The sequence below is a fragment of the Anomaloglossus baeobatrachus genome, chromosome 6 (assembly GCF_048569485.1).
Source record: "Anomaloglossus baeobatrachus isolate aAnoBae1 chromosome 6, aAnoBae1.hap1, whole genome shotgun sequence".
NCBI lineage: Eukaryota > Metazoa > Chordata > Amphibia > Anura > Aromobatidae > Anomaloglossus > Anomaloglossus baeobatrachus.
This window is the reverse complement of record NC_134358.1, coordinates 307,430-329,769: the sequence shown is the minus strand read 5'-3', so window position 1 is coordinate 329,769 and position 22,340 is coordinate 307,430. Positions and strand designations below refer to the sequence as shown.

Genomic DNA, 22,340 nt, shown 5'->3' with positions numbered 1-22,340 from the left:
TCCACCCGCTCACTAATTGTCAGAATCTCCTTCCTCTTCCTCCCGCTCACTAAGTGTCTGAATCTCCATCCTCTTCCACCCGCTCACTAATCATCTGAATCTCCTTCCTCTTCCACCCGCTCACTAATCATCTGAATCTCCTTCCTCTTCCACCTGCTCACTAATCATCTGAATCTCATTCCTCTTCTTCCCACTCGCTAATCATTTGAATCTCCTTCCTCTTCCACCCGCTCACTAATCATCTGAATCTCCTTCCTCTTCTTCCCGCTCGCTAATCATTTGAATCTCCTTCCTCTTCCACCACTCTCTAATCGTCTGAATCTTCTACCTCTTCCACCCGCTCACTAATCAGCTGAGTCTCCTTTTAGTTCCACCTGCTCATTAATTGTATAAATCTCCTTCTTCTTCCACCTGCTCACTAATCGACTGAATCTCCTTCCTCTTCCTCCCGCTCACTAATCGTCTGAATCTCCTTCCTCATCCACCGCTCACTAATCATCTGAATCTCCATCCTCTTCCACCCTCTCACTAATCATCTGAATCTCCTTCCTCTTCCACCTGCTCACTAATCGTCTGAATCTCCTTCCTCTTCCACCCGCTCACTAATCATCTGAATCTCCATCCTCTTCCACCCTCTCACTAATCATCTGAATCTCCTTTCTCTTCCACCTACTCACTAATCGTCTGAATCTCCTTCCTCTTTCACCCTCTCACTAATCATCTGAATCTCCTTCCTCTTCCATCCGCTCACTAATTGTCTGAATCTCCTTCCTCTTCCACCCGCTCACTAATCGTCTGAATCTCCTTCCTCTTTCATCCGCTCACTAATCGTCTGAATCTCCTTCCTCTTCCTCCCGCTCACTAATCGTCTGAATCTCCTTCCTCTTCCACCCACTCACTAATCATCTGAATCACCTTCCTCTTTCACCCGCTCACTAATCGTCTGAATTTCCTTCCTCTTCCACCCTCTCACTAATCATCTGAATCTCCTCCCTCTTCTTACCGCTCACTAATCGTCTGAATCTCCTTCCTCTTCTTCCCGCTCACTAATCATCTGAATTTCCTTCCTCTTCCACCCTCTCACTAATCATCTGAATCTCCTTCCTATTCTTCCCGCTTACTAATCGTCTGAATCTCCTTCCTCTTCCACCCTCTCACTAATCATCTGAATCTCCTTCCTCTTCCACCCTCTCACTAATCATCTGAATGTCCATCCTCTTCCACCCACTCACTAATCATCTGAATCTCCTTCCTCTTCCACCCTCTCACTAATCATCTGAATCTCCTTCCTCTTCCACCCTGTCACTAATCATCTGAATCTCCTTACTCGTCCACCGCTCACTAATCATCTGAATCTCCTTCCTCTTCTTCCTGCTCGCTAATCATTTGAATCTCCTTCCTCTTCCACCCGCTCACTAATTGTCAGAATCTCCTTCCTCTTCCTCCCGCTCACTAAGTGTCTGAATCTCCATCCTCTTCCACCCGCTCACTAATCATCTGAATCTCCTTCCTCTTCCACCTGCTCACTAATCATCTGAATCTCCTTCCTCTTCCACCCGCTCACTAATCATCTGAATCTCCTTCCTCTTCTTCCCACTCGCTAATCATTTGAATCTCCTTCCTCTTCCACCCGCTCAGTAATTGTCAGAATCTCCTTCCTCTTCCTCCCGCTCACTAAGTGTCTGAATCTCCATCCTCTTCCACCCTCTTACTAATCATCTGAATCTCCTTCCTCTTCTTCCCGCTCGCTAATCATTTGAATCTCCTTCCTCTTCCACCCGCTCACTAATTGTCAGAATCTCCTTCCTCTTCCTCCCGCTCACTAAGTGTCTGAATCTCCATCCTCTTCCACCCGCTCACTAATCATCTGAATCTCCTTCCTCTTCCACCCGCTCACTAATCATCTGAATCTCCTTCCTCTTCCACCTGCTCACTAATCATCTGAATCTCCTTCCTCTTCTTCCCACTCGCTAATCATTTGAATCTCCTTCCTCTTCCACCCGCTCACTAATCATCTGAATCTCCTTCCTCTTCTTCCCGCTCGCTAATCATTTGAATCTCCTTCCTCTTCCACCACTCTCTAATCGTCTGAATCTTCTACCTCTTCCACCCGCTCACTAATCAGCTGAGTCTCCTTTTAGTTCCACCTGCTCATTAATTGTATAAATCTCCTTCTTCTTCCACCTGCTCACTAATCGACTGAATCTCCTTCCTCTTCCTCCCGCTCACTAATCGTCTGAATCTCCTTCCTCATCCACCGCTCACTAATCATCTGAATCTCCATCCTCTTCCACCCTCTCACTAATCATCTGAATCTCCTTCCTCTTCCACCTGCTCACTAATCGTCTGAATCTCCTTCCTCTTCCACCCGCTCACTAATCATCTGAATCTCCTTCCTCTTCTTCCCACTCGCTAATCATTTGAATCTCCTTCCTCTTCCACCACTCTCTAATCGTCTGAATCTTCTACCTCTTCCACCCGCTCACTAATCATCTGAGTCTCCTTTCAGTTCCACCTGCTCATTAATTGTATAAATCTCCTTCCCTTCCTCTTCTACCCGCTCACTAATCATCTGAATCTCCTTCTTCTTCCTCCCACTCACTAATCGTCTGACTCTCCTTCCTCTTGCACCCGCTCACTAATTGTCTGAATCTTCTTCCTCTTCCACCCACTCACTAATCGTTTGAATCTCCTTCCTCTTCCACCTACTCACTAACCGTCTGAATCTCCTTCCTCTTCCACCCGCTCACTAATCGTCTGAATCTTCTTCCTCTTCCACCCGCTCACTAATCTTCTGAATCTCCTTCCTCTATCTCCCACTAACTAATCATCTGAATCTCCTTCCTCTTCTTCCCGCTCACTAATCGTCTGAATCTCCTTCCTCTTCTAACCGCTCACTAATCGTCTGAATCTCCTTCCTCTTCCACCCACTCACTAATCATCTGAATCTCCTTCCTCTTCTTCCCGCTCACTAATCGTCTGAATCTACTTCCTCTTCTTCCCGCTCACTAATCGTTTGAATCTCCTTCCTCTTCCACCCACTCACTAATCATCTGAATCTCCTTCCTATTCTTCCCGCTCACTAATCATCTGAATCTCCTTCCTCTTCTTCCCGCTCACTAATCGTCTGAATCTCCTTCCTCTTCTTCCCGCTCACTAATCATCTGAATCTCCTTCCTCTTCCACCCTCTCACTAATCATCTGAATCTCCTTCCTCTTCCACCCTCTCACTAATCATCTGAATCTCCATCCTCTTCCACCCTCTCACTAATCATCTGAATCTCCTTCCTCTTTCACTCTGTCACTAATCATCTGAATCTCCTTCCTCTTCCACCCGCTCACTAATCATCTGAATCTCATTCTTCTTCCTCCCACTCACTAATTGTCTGAATCTTCTACCTCTTCCACCCGCTCACTAATCAGCTGAGTCTCCTTTTAGTTCCACCTGCTCATTAATTGTATAAATCTCCTTCTTCTTCCACCTGCTCACTAATCGACTGAATCTCCTTCCTCTTCCTCCCGCTCACTAATCGTCTGAATCTCCTTCCTCATCCACCACTCACTAATCATCTGAATCTCCATCCTCTTCCACCCTCTCACTAATCATCTGAATCTCCTTCCTCTTCCACCTGCTCACTAATCGTCTGAATCTCCTTCCTCTTCCACCCGCTCACTAATCATCTGAATCTCCATCCTCTTCCACCCTTTCACTAATCATCTGAATCTCCTTCCTCTTCCACCTACTCACTAATCGTCTGAATCTCCTTCCTCTTTCACCCTCTCACTAATCATCTGAATCTCCTTCCTCTTCCATCCGCTCACTAATTGTCTGAATCTCCTTCCTCTTCCACCCGCTCACTAATCGTCTGAATCTCCTTCCTCTTTCATCCGCTCACTAATCGTCTGAATCTCCTTCCTCTTCCTCCCGCTCACTAATCGTCTGAATCTCCTTCCTCTTCCACCCACTCACTAATCATCTGAATCACCTTCCTCTTTCACCCGCTCACTAATCGTCTGAATTTCCTTCCTCTTCCACCCTCTCACTAATCATCTGAATCTCCTCCCTCTTCTTACCGCTCACTAATCGTCTGAATCTCCTTCCTCTTCTTCCCGCTCACTAATCATCTGAATCTCCTTCCTCTTCCACTCACTCACTAATCATCTGAATCTCCTTCCTATTCTTCCCGCTTACTAATCGTCTGAATCTCCTTCCTCTTTTTCCCTCTCACAAATCGTCTGAATCTCCTTCCTCTTCTTCCCGCTCACTAATCATCTGAATCTCCTTCCTCTTCTTCCCGCTGACTAATCATGTGAATCTCCTTCCTCTTCCACCCTCTCACTAATCATCTGAATCTCCTTCCTCTTCCACCCTCTCACTAATCATCTGAATGTCCATCCTCTTCCACCCACTCACTAATCATCTGAATCTCCTTCCTCTTCCACCCTCTCACTAATCATCTGAATCTCCTTCCTCTTCCACCCTGTAACTAATCATCTGAATCTCCTTCCTCTTCCACCCTCTCACTAATCATCTGAATCTCCTTACTCGTCCACCGCTCACTAATCATCTGAATCTCCTTCCTCTTCTTCCTGCTCGCTAATCATTTGAATCTCCTTCCTCTTCCACCCGCTCACTAATTGTCAGAATCTCCTTCCTCTTCCTCCCGCTCACTTAGTGTCTGAATCTCCATCCTCTTCCACCCGCTCACTAATCATCTGAATCTCCTTCCTCGTCCACCTGCTCACTAATCATCTGAATCTCCTTCCTCTTCCACCCGCTCACTAATCATCTGAATCTCCTTCCTCTTCTTCCCACTCGCTAATCATTTGAATCTCCTTCCTCTTCCACCCGCTCAGTAATTGTCAGAATCTCCTTCCTCTTCCTCCCGCGCACTGTCTGAATCTCCATCCTCTTCCACCCGCTCACTAATCATCTGAATCTCCTTCCTCTTCTTCCCACTCGCTAATCATTTGAATCTCCTTCCTCTTCCACCACTCTCTAATCGTCTGAATCTTCTACCTCTTCCACCCGCTCACTAATCATCTGAGTCTCCTTTCAGTTCCACCTGCTCATTAATTGTATAAATCTCCTTCCCTTCCTCTTCTACCCGCTCACTAATCATCTGAATCTCCTTCTTCTTCCTCCCACTCACTAATCGTCTGAATCTCCTTCCTCTTCCACCTGCTCACTAATCGACTGAATCTCCTTCTTCTTCCACCCGCTCACTAATCGTCTGACTCTCCTTCCTCTTGCACCCACTCACTAATTGTCTGAATCTTCTTCCTCTTCCACCCACTCACTAATCGTTTGAATCTCCTTCCTCTTCCACCTACTCACTAACCGTTTGAATCTCCTTCCTCTTCCACCCTCTCACTAATCGTCAGAATCTGCTTCCTCTTCCACCCTCTCACTAATCGTCTGAATCTCCTTCCTCTTCCACCCTCTCACTAATCGTCTGAATCTCCTTCCTCTTCCTCTCGTTCACTAATCGTCTGAATCTCCTTCCTCTTCCACCAGCTCACTAATCGTCAGAATCTCCTTCCTCTTCCTTCCGCTCACTAATTGTCAGAATCTACTTCCTGTTCCTTCCGCTCACTAATCATCTGAATCTCCTTCCTCTTCCACCCGCTCACTAATCATCTGAATCTACATCCTCTTCCACCCTCTCACTAATTGTCTGAATCCCCTTCCTCTTCCACCCTCTCACTAATTGTCTGAATCTCCTTCCTCTTCTTCCCGCTCACTAATCATCTGAATCCCCTTCTTCTTCCACCCGCTCACTAATCGTCAGAATCTTCTTCCTCTTCCACCCTCTCACTAATCGTCTGAATCTCCTTCCTCTTCCACCCTCTCACTAATCATCTGAATCTCCTTCCTCTTCCACCCGCTCAATAATCGTCAGAATCTCCTTCCTCTTCCACCCGCTCACTAATCGTCTGAATCTCCTTCCTCTTCCACCCGCTCACTAATCATCTGAATCTCCATCCTCTTCCACCCTTTCACTAATCATCTGAATCTCCTTCCTCTTCCACCTACTCACTAATCGTCTGAATCTCCTTCCTCTTTCACCCTCTCACTAATCATCTGAATCTCCTTCCTCTTCCATCCGCTCACTAATTGTCTGAATCTCCTTCCTCTTCCACCCGCTCACTAATCGTCTGAATCTCCTTCCTCTTTCATCCGCTCACTAATCGTCTGAATCTCCTTCCTCTTCCTCCCGCTCACTAATCGTCTGAATCTCCTTCCTCTTCCACCCACTCACTAATCATCTGAATCACCTTCCTCTTTCACCCGCTCACTAATCGTCTGAATTTCCTTCCTCTTCCACCCTCTCACTAATCATCTGAATCTCCTCCCTCTTCTTACCGCTCACTAATCGTCTGAATCTCCTTCCTCTTCTTCCCGCTCACTAATCATCTGAATCTCCTTCCTCTTCCACTCACTCACTAATCATCTGAATCTCCTTCCTATTCTTCCCGCTTACTAATCGTCTGAATCTCCTTCCTCTTTTTCCCTCTCACAAATCGTCTGAATCTCCTTCCTCTTCTTCCCGCTCACTAATCATCTGAATCTCCTTCCTCTTCTTCCCGCTGACTAATCATGTGAATCTCCTTCCTCTTCCACCCTCTCACTAATCATCTGAATCTCCTTCCTCTTCCACCCTCTCACTAATCATCTGAATGTCCATCCTCTTCCACCCACTCACTAATCATCTGAATCTCCTTCCTCTTCCACCCTCTCACTAATCATCTGAATCTCCTTCCTCTTCCACCCTGTCACTAATCATCTGAATCTCCTTCCTCTTCCACCCTCTCACTAATCATCTGAATCTCCTTACTCGTCCACCGCTCACTAATCATCTGAATCTCCTTCCTCTTCTTCCTGCTCGCTAATCATTTGAATCTCCTTCCTCTTCCACCCGCTCACTAATTGTCAGAATCTCCTTCCTCTTCCTCCCGCTCACTTAGTGTCTGAATCTCCATCCTCTTCCACCCGCTCACTAATCATCTGAATCTCCTTCCTCGTCCACCTGCTCACTAATCATCTGAATCTCCTTCCTCTTCCACCCGCTCACTAATCATCTGAATCTCCTTCCTCTTCTTCCCACTCGCTAATCATTTGAATCTCCTTCCTCTTCCACCCGCTCAGTAATTGTCAGAATCTCCTTCCTCTTCCTCCCGCGCACTGTCTGAATCTCCATCCTCTTCCACCCGCTCACTAATCATCTGAATCTCCTTCCTCTTCTTCCCACTCGCTAATCATTTGAATCTCCTTCCTCTTCCACCACTCTCTAATCGTCTGAATCTTCTACCTCTTCCACCCGCTCACTAATCATCTGAGTCTCCTTTCAGTTCCACCTGCTCATTAATTGTATAAATCTCCTTCCCTTCCTCTTCTACCCGCTCACTAATCATCTGAATCTCCTTCTTCTTCCTCCCACTCACTAATCGTCTGAATCTCCTTCCTCTTCCACCTGCTCACTAATCGACTGAATCTCCTTCTTCTTCCACCCGCTCACTAATCGTCTGACTCTCCTTCCTCTTGCACCCACTCACTAATTGTCTGAATCTTCTTCCTCTTCCACCCACTCACTAATCGTTTGAATCTCCTTCCTCTTCCACCTACTCACTAACCGTTTGAATCTCCTTCCTCTTCCACCCTCTCACTAATCGTCAGAATCTGCTTCCTCTTCCACCCTCTCACTAATCGTCTGAATCTCCTTCCTCTTCCACCCTCTCACTAATCGTCTGAATCTCCTTCCTCTTCCTCTCGTTCACTAATCGTCTGAATCTCCTTCCTCTTCCACCAGCTCACTAATCGTCAGAATCTCCTTCCTCTTCCTTCCGCTCACTAATTGTCAGAATCTACTTCCTGTTCCTTCCGCTCACTAATCATCTGAATCTCCTTCCTCTTCCACCCGCTCACTAATCATCTGAATCTCCATCCTCTTCCACCCTCTCACTAATTGTCTGAATCCCCTTCCTCTTCCACCCTCTCACTAATTGTCTGAATCTCCTTCCTCTTCTTCCCGCTCACTAATCATCTGAATCCCCTTCTTCTTCCACCCGCTCACTAATCGTCAGAATCTTCTTCCTCTTCCACCCTCTCACTAATCGTCTGAATCTCCTTCCTCTTCCACCCTCTCACTAATCATCTGAATCTCCTTCCTCTTCCACCCGCTCAATAATCGTCAGAATCTCCTTCCTCTTCCACCCGCTCACTAATCATCTGAATCTCCTTCCTCTTCCACCCGCTCACTAATCGTCTGAATCTCCTTCCTCTTCCACCCTCTCACTAATCGTCTGAATCTCCTTCCTCTTCCACCCTCTCACTAATTGTCTGAATCCCCTTCCTCTTCCACCCTCTCACTAATTGTCTGAATCTCCTTCCTCTTCTTCCCGCTCACTAATCATCTGAATCTCCTTCTTCTTCCACCCGCTCACTAATCATCTGAATCTCCTTCCTCTTCCACCCTCTCACTAATCATCTGAATCTCCTTCCTCTTCCACCCTCTCACTAATCGTCTGAATCTCCTTCCTCTTCCACTCTCTCACTAATCATCTGAATCTCCTTCCTCTTCCACCCGCTCAATAACGTCAGAATCTCCTTCCTCTTCCACCCGCTCACTAATCATCTGAATCTCCTTCCTCTTCCACCCGCTCACTAATCGTCTGAATCTCCTTCCTCTTCCACCCTCTCACTAATCGTCTGAATCTCCTTCCTCTTCCACCCTCTCACTAATCGTCTGAATCTCCTTCCTCTTCCTCTCGTTCACTAATCGTCTGAATCTCCTTCCTCTTCCACCAGCTCACTAATCGTCAGAATCTCCTTCCTCTTCCTTCCGCTCACTAATTGTCAGAATCTACTTCCTGTTCCTTCCGCTCACTAATCATCTGAATCTCCTTCCTCTTCCACCCGCTCACTAATCATCTGAATCTCCATCCTCTTCCACCCTCTCACTAATTGTCTGAATCCCCTTCCTCTTCCACCCTCTCACTAATTGTCTGAATCTCCTTCCTCTTCTTCCCGCTCACTAATCATCTGAATCTCCTTCTTCTTCCACCCGCTCACTAATCGTCAGAATCTCCTTCCTCTTCCACCCTCTCACTAATCGTCTGAATCTCCTTCCTCTTCCACCCTCTCACTAATCATCTGAATCTCCTTCCTCTTCCACCCGCTCAATAATCGTCAGAATCTCCTTCCTCTTCCACCCGCTCACTAATCATCTGAATCTCCTTCCTCTTCCACCCGCTCACTAATCGTCTGAATCTCCTTCCTCTTCCACCCTCTCACTAATCGTCTGAATCTCCTTCCTCTTCCACCCTCTCACTAATTGTCTGAATCCCCTTCCTCTTCCACCCTCTCACTAATTGTCTGAATCTCCTTCCTCTTCTTCCCGCTCACTAATCATCTGAATCTCCTTCTTCTTCCACCCGCTCACTAATCATCTGAATCTCCTTCCTCTTCCACCCTCTCACTAATCATCTGAATCTCCTTCCTCTTCCACCCTCTCACTAATCGTCTGAATCTCCTTCCTCTTCCACTCTCTCACTAATCATCTGAATCTCCTTCCTCTTCCACCCGCTCAATAATCGTCAGAATCTCCTTCCTCTTCCACCCGCTCACTAATCATCTGAATCTCCTTCCTCTTCCACCCGCTCACTAATCGTCTGAATCTCCTTCCTCTTCCACCCTCTCACTAATCGTCTGAATCTCCTTCCTCTTCCACCCTCTCACTAATCGTCAGAATCTCCTTCCTCTTCCTTCCGCTCACTAATCGTCTGAATCTCCTTCCTCTTCCACCCGCTCACTAATCATCTGAATCTCCTTCCTCTTCCACCCGCTCACTAATCGTCAGAATCTCCTTCCTCTTCCACCCTCTCACTAATCGTCTGAATCTCCTTCCTCTTCCACCCTGTCACTAATCGTCTGAATCTCCTTCCTCTTCCACCCGCTCACTAATCATCTGAATCTCCTTCCTCTTCCACCCGCTCACTAATCATCTGAATCTCCTTCCTCTTCCACCCGCTCACTAATCGTCTGAATCTCCTTCCTCTTCCACCCTCTCACTAATCGTCTGAATCTCCTTCCTCTTCCACCCTCTCACTAATCGTCTGAATCTCCTTCCTCTTCCTTCCGCTCACTAATCGTCTGAATCTCCTTCCTCTTCCACCCTCTCACTAATCGTCTGAATCTCCTTCCTCTTCCACCCGCTCACTAATTGTCAGAATCTCCTTCCTCTTCCACCTGCTCACAAATCGTCAGAATCTCCTTCCTCTTCCTTCCGCTCACTAATCGTCTGAATCTCCTTCCTTTTCCACAGATGTGCTCGGTATTAATGATACAGTTTAAAATAAAGGAATTCCAGCTAACCTGGGGACAGAACAAGATGACGGCGAGCTGCTGAGTCCACTGGAGCTTATGTACATAAGAATATGACATTATCGCAAAATGTCCAACATGGATATGATGCACATGCACGTTCTGCTGTGATATGAGCCCTCTGCGGCATAATACATTACTGACTTAGTGCGGCCATTCTCAGTCACTTTGAATGATTGTAGTGCAGCAGCGCTACACATATCCAGGAGGCGCATTATAAACTCACATTATCACTAATCGACTGAATCTCCTTCCTCTTCCACCCGCTCACTAATCATCTGAATCTCCTTCCTCATCCACCACTCACTAATCATCTGAATCTCCTTCCTCTTCCACCTACTCACTAATCGTCTGAATCTCCTTCCTCTTTCACCCTCTCACTAATCATCTGAATCTCCTTCCTCTTCCATCCGCTCACTAATTGTCTGAATCTCCTTCCTCTTCCATCCGCTCACTAATTGTCTGAATCTCCTTCCTCTTCCACCCGCTCACTAATCGTCTGAATCTCCTTCCTCTTTCATCCGCTCACTAATCGTCTGAATCTCCTTCCTCTTCCTCCCGCTCACTAATCGTCTGAATCTCCTTCCTCTTCCACCCACTCACTAATCATCTGAATCACCTTCCTCTTTCACCCGCTCACTAATCGTCTGAATTTCCTTCCTCTTCCACCCTCTCACTAATCATCTGAATCTCCTCCCTCTTCTTACCGCTCACTAATCGTCTGAATCTCCTTCCTCTTCTTCCCGCTCACTAATCATCTGAATCTCCTTCCTCTTCCACTCACTCACTAATCATCTGAATCTCCTTCCTCTTCCACCCTCTCACTAATCATCTGAATCTCCTTCCTCTTCCACCCTCTCACTAATCGTCTGAATCTCCTTCCTCTTCCACTCTCTCACTAATCATCTGAATCTCCTTCCTCTTCCACCCGCTCAATAATCGTCAGAATCTCCTTCCTCTTCCACCCGCTCACTAATCATCTGAATCTCCTTCCTCTTCCACCCGCTCACTAATCGTCTGAATCTCCTTCCTCTTCCACCCTCTCACTAATCGTCTGAATCTCCTTCCTCTTCCACCCTCTCACTAATCGTCAGAATCTCCTTCCTCTTCCTTCCGCTCACTAATCGTCTGAATCTCCTTCCTCTTCCACCCGCTCACTAATCATCTGAATCTCCTTCCTCTTCCACCCGCTCACTAATCGTCAGAATCTCCTTCCTCTTCCACCCTCTCACTAATCGTCTGAATCTCCTTCCTCTTCCACCCTCTCACTAATCGTCTGAATCTCCTTCCTCTTCCACCCGCTCACTAATCATCTGAATCTCCTTCCTCTTCCACCCGCTCACTAATCATCTGAATCTCCTTCCTCTTCCACCCGCTCACTAATCGTCTGAATCTCCTTCCTCTTCCACCCTCTCACTAATCGTCTGAATCTCCTTCCTCTTCCACCCTCTCACTAATCGTCTGAATCTCCTTCCTCTTCCTTCCGCTCACTAATCGTCTGAATCTCCTTCCTCTTCCACCCTCTCACTAATCGTCTGAATCTCCTTCCTCTTCCACCCGCTCACTAATTGTCAGAATCTCCTTCCTCTTCCACCTGCTCACAAATCGTCAGAATCTCCTTCCTCTTCCTTCCGCTCACTAATCGTCTGAATCTCCTTCCTTTTCCACAGATGTGCTCGGTATTAATGATACAGTTTAAAATAAAGGAATTTCAGCTAACCTGGGGACAGAACAAGATGACGGCGAGCTGCTGAGTCCACTGGAGCTTATGTACATAAGAATATGACATTATCGCAAAATGTCCAACATGGATATGATGCACATGCACGTTCTGCTGTGATATGAGCCCTCTGCGGCATAATACATTACTGACTTAGTGCGGCCATTCTCAGTCACTTTGAATGATTGTAGTGCAGCAGCGCTACACAGATCCAGGAGGCGCATTATAAACTCACATTATCACTAATCGACTGAATCTCCTTCCTCTTCCACCCGCTCACTAATCATCTGAATCTCCTTCCTCATCCACCACTCACTAATCATCTGAATCTCCTTCCTCTTCCACCTACTCACTAATCGTCTGAATCTCCTTCCTCTTTCACCCTCTCACTAATTATCTGAATCTCCTTCCTCTTCCATCCGCTCACTAATTGTCTGAATCTCCTTCCTCTTCCATCCGCTCACTAATTGTCTGAATCTACTTCCTCTTCCACCCGCTCACTAATCGTCTGAATCTCCTTCCTCTTTCATCCGCTCACTAATCGTCTGAATCTCCTTCCTCTTCCTCCCGCTCACTAATCGTCTGAATCTCCTTCCTCTTCCACCCACTCACTAATCATCTGAATCACCTTCCTCTTTCACCTGCTCACTAATCGTCTGAATTTCCTTCCTCTTCCACCCTCTCACTAATCATCTGAATCTCCTCCCTCTTCTTACCGCTCACTAATCGTCTGAATCTCCTTCCTCTTCTTCCCGCTCACTAAGCATCTGAATCTCCTTCCTCTTCCACTCACTCACTAATCATCTGAATCTCCTTCCTATTCTTCCCGCTTACTAATCGTCTGAATCTCCTTCCTCTTTTTCCCTCTCACAAATCGTCTGAATCTCCTTCCTCTTCTTCCCGCTCACTAATCATCTGAATCTCCTTCCTCTTCTTCCCGCTGACTAATCATGTGAATCTCCTTCCTCTTCCACCCTCTCACTAATCATCTGAATCTCCTTCCTCTTCCACCCTCTCACTAATCATCTGAATGTCCATCCTCTTCCACCCACTCACTAATCATCTGAATCTCCTTCCTCTTCCACCCTCTCACTAATCATCTGAATCTCCTTCCTCTTCCACCCTGTCACTAATCATCTGAATCTCCTTCCTCTTCCACCCTCTCACTAATCATCTGAATCTCCTTACTCGTCCACCGCTCACTAATCATCTGAATCTCCTTCCTCTTCTTCCTGCTCGCTAATCATTTGAATCTCCTTCCTCTTCCACCCGCTCACTAATTGTCAGAATCTCCTTCCTCTTCCTCCCGCTCACTAAGTGTCTGAATCTCCATCCTCTTCCACCCGCTCACTAATCATCTGAATCTCCTTCCTCTTCCACCTGCTCACTAATCATCTGAATCTCCTTCCTCTTCCACCCGCTCACTAATCATCTGAATCTCCTTCCTCTTCTTCCCACTCGCTAATCATTTGAATCTCCTTCCTCTTCCACCCGCTCAGTAATTGTCAGAATCTCCTTCCTCTTCCTCCCGCGCACTGTCTGAATCTCCATCCTCTTCCACCCGCTCACTAATCATCTGAATCTCCTTCCTCTTCTTCCCACTCGCTAATCATTTGAATCTCCTTCCTCTTCCACCACTCTCTAATCGTCTGAATCTTCTACCTCTTCCACCCGCTCACTAATCATCTGAGTCTCCTTTCAGTTCCACCTGCTCATTAATTGTATAAATCTCCTTCCCTTCCTCTTCTACCCGCTCACTAATCATCTGAATCTCCTTCTTCTTCCTCCCACTCACTAATCGTCTGAATCTCCTTCCTCTTCCACCTGCTCACTAATCGACTGAATCTCCTTCTTCTTCCACCCGCTCACTAATCGTCTGACTCTCCTTCCTCTTGCACCCGCTCACTAATTGTCTGAATCTTCTTCCTCTTCCACCCACTCACTAATCGTTTGAATCTCCTTCCTCTTCCACCTACTCACTAACCGTTTGAATCTCCTTCCTCTTCCACCCGCTCACTAATCGTCTGAATCTCCTTCCTCTTCCACCCGCTCACTAATCTTCTGAATCTCCCTCCTCTATCTCCCACTCACTAATCATCTGAATCTCCTTCCTCTTCTTCCCGCTCACTAATCGTCTGAATCTCCTTCCTCTTCTAACCGCTCACTAATCGTCTGAATCTCCTTCCTCTTCCACCCACTCACTAATCATCTGAATCTCCTTCCTCTTCTTCCCGCTCACTAATCGTCTGTATCTCCTTCCTCTTCTTCCCGCTCACTAATCGTTTGAATCTCCTTCCTCTTCCACCCACTCACTAATCATCTGAATCTCCTTCCTATTCTTCCCGCTCACTAATCATCTGAATCTCCTTCCTCTTCTTCCCGCTCACTAATCGTCTGAATCTCCTTCCTCTTCTTCCCGCTCACTAATCATCTGAATCTCCTTCCTCTTCCACCCTCTCACTAATCATCTGAATCTCCTTCCTCTTCCACCCTCTCACTAATCATCTGAATCTCCATCCTCTTCCACCCTCTCACTAATCATCTGAATCTCCTTCCTCTTTCACCCTGTCACTAATCATCTGAATCTCCTTCCTCTTCCACCCGCTCACTAATCATCTGAATCTCATTCTTCTTCCTCCCACTCACTAATTGTCTGAATCTCCTTCTTCCTCCACCTGCTCACTAATCGACTGAATCTCCTTCCTCCTCCTCCCGCTCACTAATCGTCTGAATCTCCTTCCTCGTCCACCGCTCACTAATCATCTGAATCTCCATCCTCTTCCACCCTCTCACTAATCGTCTGAATCTCCTTCCTCTTCTACCCGCTCACTAATCGTCTGAATCTCCTTCTTCTTCCTCCCACTCACTAATTGTCTGAATCTCCTTCTTCGTCCACCTGCTCACTAATCGACTGAATCTCCTTCCTCTTCCTCCCGCTCACTAATCGTCTGAATCTCCTTCCTCGTCCACCGCTCACTAATCATCTGAATCTCCATCCTCTTCCACCCTCTCACTAATCGTCTGAATCTCCTTCCTCTTCCACCCGCTCACTAATTGTCTGAATCTCCTTCTTCTTCCTCACACTCACTAATTGTCTGAATCTCCTTCTTCTTCCACCTGCTCACTAATCGACTGAATCTCCTTCCTTTTCCTCCTGCTCACTAATCGTCTGAATCTCCTTCCTCTTCTACCCTCTCACTAATCGTCTGAATCTCCTTCCTCTTCCACCCGCTCACTAATCGTCTGAATCTCCTTTCTCTTCCACCCTCTCACTAATCGTCTGAATCTCCTTCCTCTTCCACCCACTCACTAATTGTCTGAATCACCTTCCTATTCTTCCCGCTCACTATTCATCTGAATCTCCTTCCTCTTCTTCCCGCTCACTAATCGTCTGAATCTCCTTCCTCTTCTTCCCGCTCACTGATCATCTGAATATCCTTCCTCTTCCACCTGCTCACTAATCATCTGAATCTCCTTCCTCTTCCACCCTCTCACTAATCGTCTGAATCTCCTTCCTCTTCCACCCGCTCACTAATCGTCAGAATCTCCATCCTCTTCCACCCTCTCACTAATCATCTGAATCTCCTACCTCTTCCACCCGCTCACTAATCGTCTGAATCTCCTTCCTCTTCCACCCTCTCACTAATCGACTGAATCTCCTTCCTCTTCGACTCGTTCACTAATCGTCTGAATCTCCTTCCTCTTCCACCAGCTCACTAATCGTCAGAATCTCCTTCCTCTTCCTTCCGCTCACTAATTGTCAGAATCTACTTCCTCTTCCTTCCGCTCACTAATCATCTGAATCTCCTTCCCCTTCCACCCGCTCACTAATCATCTGAATCTCCATCCTCTTCCACCCTCTCACTAATTGTCTGAATCTCCTTCCTCTTCCACCCTCTCACTAATTGTCTGAATCTCCTTCCTCTTCTTCCCGCTCACTAATCATCTGAATCTCCTTCTTCTTCCACCCGCTCACTAATCGTCAGAATCTCCTTCTTCTTCCACCCTCTCACTAATCGTCTGAATCTCCTTCCTCTTCCACCCGCTCACTAATCATCTGAATCTCCATCCTCTTCCACCCTCTCACTAATTGTCTGAATCTACTTCCTCTTCCACCCTCTCACTAATTGTCTTGTCTTGTCTGAATCTCCTTCTTCCTCCACCTGCTCACTAATCGACTGAATCTCCTTCCTCTTCCTCCCGCTCACTAATCGTCTGAATCTCCTTCCTCGTCCACCGCTCACTAATCATCTGAATCTCCATCCTCTTCCACCCTCTCACTAATCGTCTGAATCTCCTTCCTCTTCTACCCGCTCACTAATCATCTGAATCTCCTTCTTCTTCCTCCCACTCACTAATTGTCTGAATCTCCTTCTTCGTCCACCTGCTCACTAATCGACTGAATCTCCTTCCTCTTCCTCCCGCTCACTAATCGTCTGAATCTCCTTCCTCTTCCACTCTCTCACTAATCATCTGAATCTCCTTCCTCTTCCACCCGCTCAATAATCGTCAGAATCTCCTTCCTCTTCCACCCGCTCACTAATCATCTGAATCTCCTTCCTCTTCCACCCGCTCACTAATCGTCTGAATCGCCTTCCTCTTCCACCCTCTCACTAATCGTCTGAATCTCCTTCCTCTTCCACCCTCTCACTAATCGTCAGAATCTCCTTCCTCTTCCTTCCGCTCACTAATCGTCTGAATCTCCTTCCTCTTCCACCCTCTCACTAATCGTCTGAATCTCCTTCCTCTTCCACCCGCTCACTAATTGTCAGAATCTCCTTCCTCTTCCACCTGCTCACAAATCATCAGAATCTCCTTCCTCTTCCTTTCGCTCACTAATCGTCTGAATCTCCTTCCTTTTCCACAGATGTGCTCGGTATTAATGATACAGTTTAAAATAAAGGAATTCCAGCTAACCTGGGGACAGAACAAGATGACGGCGAGCTGCTGAGTCCACTGGAGCTTATGTACATAAGAATATGACATTATCGCAAAATGTCCAACATGGATATGATGCACATGCACGTTCTGCTGTGATATGAGCCCTCTGCGGCATAATACATTACTGACTTAGTGCGGCCATTCTCAGTCACTTTGAATGATTGTAGTGTAGCAGCGCTACACAGATCCAGGAGGCGCATTATAAACTCACATTATCAGTGCTCTCAATATAAAGTGAGTACATTTCACCAACAGAATGTATCCAGTAGTGCTATACCATACACATAAATAAAACTGAAATATTGTACATATAAGTAAAGCCACAGTACTGTGCATAAATAATGCTGCTATATCAAAAACAATGCCGCATACTGTACATTTACCTAAGACAGCATATCATCAAAACCCTCATCAGTACATCACAAGAATTGGTACACGGTTCATCATTTGTATTGTTAGGTTAGCCATGTATATATATTTATCACATGAACTTAGAACTTCCAGTTTGTCCTTAACAATGGTAAGATGATACTGGGAGTTGTAGTTATCAGTCATTATCAGACCATACAGAAACCACAGTACTGATGATAATTAGTCAGTATCAAAAATAAACATTTACATCCAGTAACCTTATAGATGACGTTGTCTCGGATCAGAGTTGTTCTTTTTCTTTTATTTATCTTGTCCAGACGCCATGATGACTTATCATATCCACAGCTCGTCTTTGCAGACTTCCATCTTCCTATCTTTTCTGCAGCACATCCTGAAACGATGCCTGAAAAATAAGTGTCATTATGTCTCTGAATAAAAATATCTGCCTTACACTGCGCTCCTGAATAAATAATTCCCTGTACAAAATATGACCCGCACTGTCCCTCTTATGGTACATGCCCTCCACACTGCTTTCTCCTTTCTATACTGGGCCCTTGCTTTTCATTGTCCTCTACACTGTGTCCCCATATACTGACCAGTCTCTGTACGGTTCCCTCCCATCAGACTCCCCCTTCTCTCCATACTGTTCCTTTCTTGCTGTGGCCTCACACCATTTCCAATGATGCTCATTCTACATACCATTCCCACCCACATTACCCAGTCATGTTTACATCCATCCCGCCCTCACTCTACCTAGTGTTTATTATGTGCCAGCTCATATTTCTCTCTTCCCATATGGTCTCATAATGATCTCCATAATTATCACCCCCTTGCTCCCCATACTATGTCTGCACCCATCCCCTTCCTCAAACTGTGTCTGCACCCATCCCCCCACTCCTCATACTGTATCCGCACCCATTTCTCCCTCACTCATACTGTGTCCGCACCCATCCCCCTTCTCTCCTCATACTGTGTTTCCACCCATTCCCCCTCACTTCCCATACTACTCTGCACTCATCCCCCCTCACTTCCTATACTGTGTCTGCACCTATCCCCCTCACTCCTCAGTGTTTTTGCATTTATCCACCCCCACTCCCCATACTATGTCTGCACCCATCCCCCCTCTCTCCTCATACTTTTTGTCTGCACAAAACCCCCTCACTCAGAAACACTGTGTCTGCACCCATTCCCCCTCACTCTTCAGTATGTCTGCCTTCCTCCCTCCTCAGTCCCAATACTATGTCTGTACCCATTCCCCCTCTCTTCCCATGCTATGCTTGCACCCATGCCCCTCCTCATACTGTATCGACACCCATTCCCCACTCACTCTTCAAATTGTGTCCACACTCACCCTCCCTCACTTCCCATATGGTGTCCGCACCCTAATGCTCCCCATACTGTGTCTTTAAATTTAACTCATGACTCCCCATACTCCCTCTCCATTTGGTCCCAATACTGTGTCTGCACTTATCACCCCCTTGCTCCCCATTCTGGCCTCTCAAATGGCCCCCATTTCCTCCACATACCCCATCCCCTAATTACAATCAATCTTTGGTCTCTTCACCTCCATTGGAGCACTTTCCACTAGCTCTGTGCGTGCCTCTTTGGCACCAAGGAGTGACATCAGCAGCGTGATCAGCTGAGTGGATCACACTGCTGACGTCACCAGGTCAGGGCTTCCATTGTACTGGCGTCTAATATATGCTAGTACAGTTGGTCCCTGGAAGCCGGTGCTGCAGCTGATCGGAGCCACTGTCAGCTTGACAGCATCTCTCATGCAGCAACTGGGGGAGACACCATGGACCCCCGCATCAGGCAGCCCAATGGCATCCCCATGCCTGCTGCACCCGCCTGCCCTCCTCTACATATGGCTCTGGCCCCCGCCCCACTGGTAATGGGGCATGGAAAGCAGAAGAAGGAAAGAAGAGGGGCATGGGCCCCACTCTGTGCTTCTGCTCACTTGGCCCCATACAAGAGTCATGGTTGTTATGCCCTGATGGCAGCCCTGGCGCAATAGAATGAATCCTAGAAACTTTTAAATAAAGCATACCTCCCAACTTTTGAAGAAAGGAAAGAGGGACAAAGTAAGTGGCGCGTGCAGCGCGCCGCGGCAAATTTTGGCCACACCCAATTGGCAGTAAGGGTCATTCAGTAGTTGCCCCAGACTGTTCGTTAATAGTCATAGCAGCCACAATTTTCTTATATTTATATGTATCACTATATGACATATTGCATATTTGTGCCTATAAAGCCGTGTTCACATGTTGCATAATTTCAGGGTTTTTTTGTTTCTGCCGCTGTCTGCACCAAACTACACAATAACAATCTCCTCTGATTATTCCATTTTTGCTGCGTTTTTTCTGCCAGCAAATTTTATTTTTATTTCTGCCATTATTTAATGTGTTTTTGGTTCAGATGTGAATCTGCATTTTTAAGTGTTTTTATTGTAGAGAAGCTTTTTCCTGCGTTTTTTTAAGCTCCACATAGAAACCTCCAGAGAAAAAAAAAAGCATCAAAGCCGCAGAGTTCAGCGGCGTCTTCTTGTGGAATCCACTTTACTTGGATAATTAAACACAGCAGAATAAATGTGCAAAAAAACGAGCAGAAAAAAATGCAGTATTTACACTACATGTGAACACGGACTAATTGTCCAAGCAAAGTGGATGAGATGTAATGAAATCTCTGCCCCTTTTATGTCTGAAGACGCCGCTGATTTGTGTGGATTTGGTGGGTTTTTTTCTTTATAATCTTCAGGATTCACATCTGCAACAAACACGTATCAAAAAAGGGACAATGCATAAAAAATACCGCAAACACGCAATAATCAGAAAAGATTGTTATTGCGCTCGTGGTGCGGACATCGGCAGAAAAAAACACAGCATTTACACTATGTGTGAACACGGCCTCAACAATACATTTGTATTACATTTTTTATGGGTTTTAATAAAGAAAAATAATAAATTGCGCCATTTTTTACCCACCATTTGCCGATCCCGATCAATAATCTGATCGCTGTCTTGTTCGGGTCGTTACGATTACAGGGACACCAAATATGTCCATGTTATTTGCTTATTTGTGATGTTCATTATTTTATAAAAAAGTTTAATAAAATTACATTATTCTATTTTTTTTATTATTTTTAGTAATTTTATTAGAAGAAAAAAAACACACATCTTTTCCTCTCCCTCTAAAATAAAGGACATAGAGACGCTGCTCTGTACAATGGAGCTGTGTCCTGTGTAATCTGCTGTGTAATCAGAGGCTGCATTGTAGGTTCATTTATATAAAATCCTCCCTTTTACATCATCAATTCCTAGTCGCTCAACAGCTAGAGCAGCTAGGAAAGCTAGGAAGCTTCTGGACACAGGAAACTGGTTTCAGTCCAAGTTGGTGAACATAAAAGAAAAAATAAAATTTTATTTGTATTTTTTTTCCTCATTTCTTTATAGAAGTTTTATGGGTACAAATGAATCTGACTCTTTCCTTCACCTACAAAGAGATGCAATATTTATCTATCTATCCTTCTATTTATCTATCAATATATCTATCTATCTATCTTTCTATCTATACTTCTATCTATCTATCCTTCGATCTATACTTCTATCTATCTATCCTTCTATCTATCCATCTACCTATCTATCCATCTATATATCCAGCTATCTATTTATCCATCTATCTATCCATCTATCTATCTATCTATCTATCTATCTATCTGTCCTTCTATCTATATATCTATGTATCCTTCTATCTATCTATCTATCCTTCTATCTATCTACGGTATCTATCTATATATCCTTCTATCTATCTATCTATCTATCCTTCTATCTATCTATCTATCTATCCTTCTATTTATCTATCCTTCTATCTATCCTTCTAGCTATCTATCATTCTATCTATCTATCTATCCTTCTACCTATCTATCTATCTATCTATCTATCCTTCTATCTATCCTTCTATCTATTCTTCTATCTATCTATTCTATCTATCTTTCTATCTATCTATCCATCTATCCATCTATCTATCCTTCTATCTATCTTCCATCTATATATCTTTCCATCTATCTACCTATCTATCTATCCTTCTATCTATCTATCTATCTATCTATCTATCTATCTATCTATCTATCTATCTATCTATCCTTCTATTTATCTATCCTTCTATCTATCTATCATTCTATCTATCTATCATTCTATCTATCTATCTATCTATCTTTCTATCTATCTATCTATCTATCTATCTATCCTTCTATCTATCTATTCTATCTATCTTTCTATCTATCCATCTATCTATCCTTCTATCTATCTTCCATCTATCTATCTTTCCATCTATCTACCTATCTATCCATCTATCTATCTATCCTTCTATCTATCTATCCTTCTATCTATCTATCTATCCTTCTATCTATCTAACCTTCTATCTATCCTATCTATCCTTCTATCTATCTCTCAACTCTCAATTGAGGTGAAGCAGAACATCCTGAGGCTGAAAAAAAAGAAAAAATCCATCAGAGAGATAGCAGACATGCTTGGAGTAGCAAAATCAACAGTCGGGTACATTCTGAGAAAAAAGGAATTGACTGGTGAGCTTGGGAACTCAAAAAGGCCTGGGCGTCCACGGATGACAACAGTGGTGGATGATCGCCGCATACTTTCTTTGGTGAAGAAGAACCCGTTCACAACATCAACTGAAGTCCAGAACACTCTCAGTGAAGTAGGTGTATCTGTCTCTAAGTCACCAGTAAAGAGAAGACTCCATGAAAGTAAATACAAAGGGTTCACATCTAGATGCAAACCATTCATCAATTCCAAAAATAGACAGGCCAGAGTTAAATTTGCTGAAAAACACCTCATGAAGCCAGCTCAGTTCTGGAAAAGTATTCTATGGACAGATGAGACCAAGATCAACCTGTACCAGAATGATGGG

General features: G+C 45.3%; 1 protein-coding gene across 2 annotated transcripts in view; it reads left to right on the top strand.

Moving 5' to 3' along the window:
- LOC142316896 (uncharacterized) overlaps window positions 1-17,869 on the top strand; it is a 105,032-nt gene extending 87,163 nt beyond the window's left edge. For both annotated transcript variants that reach the window (XM_075352657.1, XM_075352656.1), the window contains 3 exons: window positions 10,326-10,425; window positions 12,055-12,154; window positions 16,972-17,869. In XM_075352657.1, the coding sequence (XP_075208772.1) occupies window positions 10,326-10,409 (84 nt within the window). In that variant the 3' untranslated portion in view covers window positions 10,410-10,425; window positions 12,055-12,154; window positions 16,972-17,869. The remainder of the gene's footprint in view (window positions 1-10,325; window positions 10,426-12,054; window positions 12,155-16,971) is intronic.
- Window positions 17,870-22,340: the final 4,471 nt, after the last annotated feature.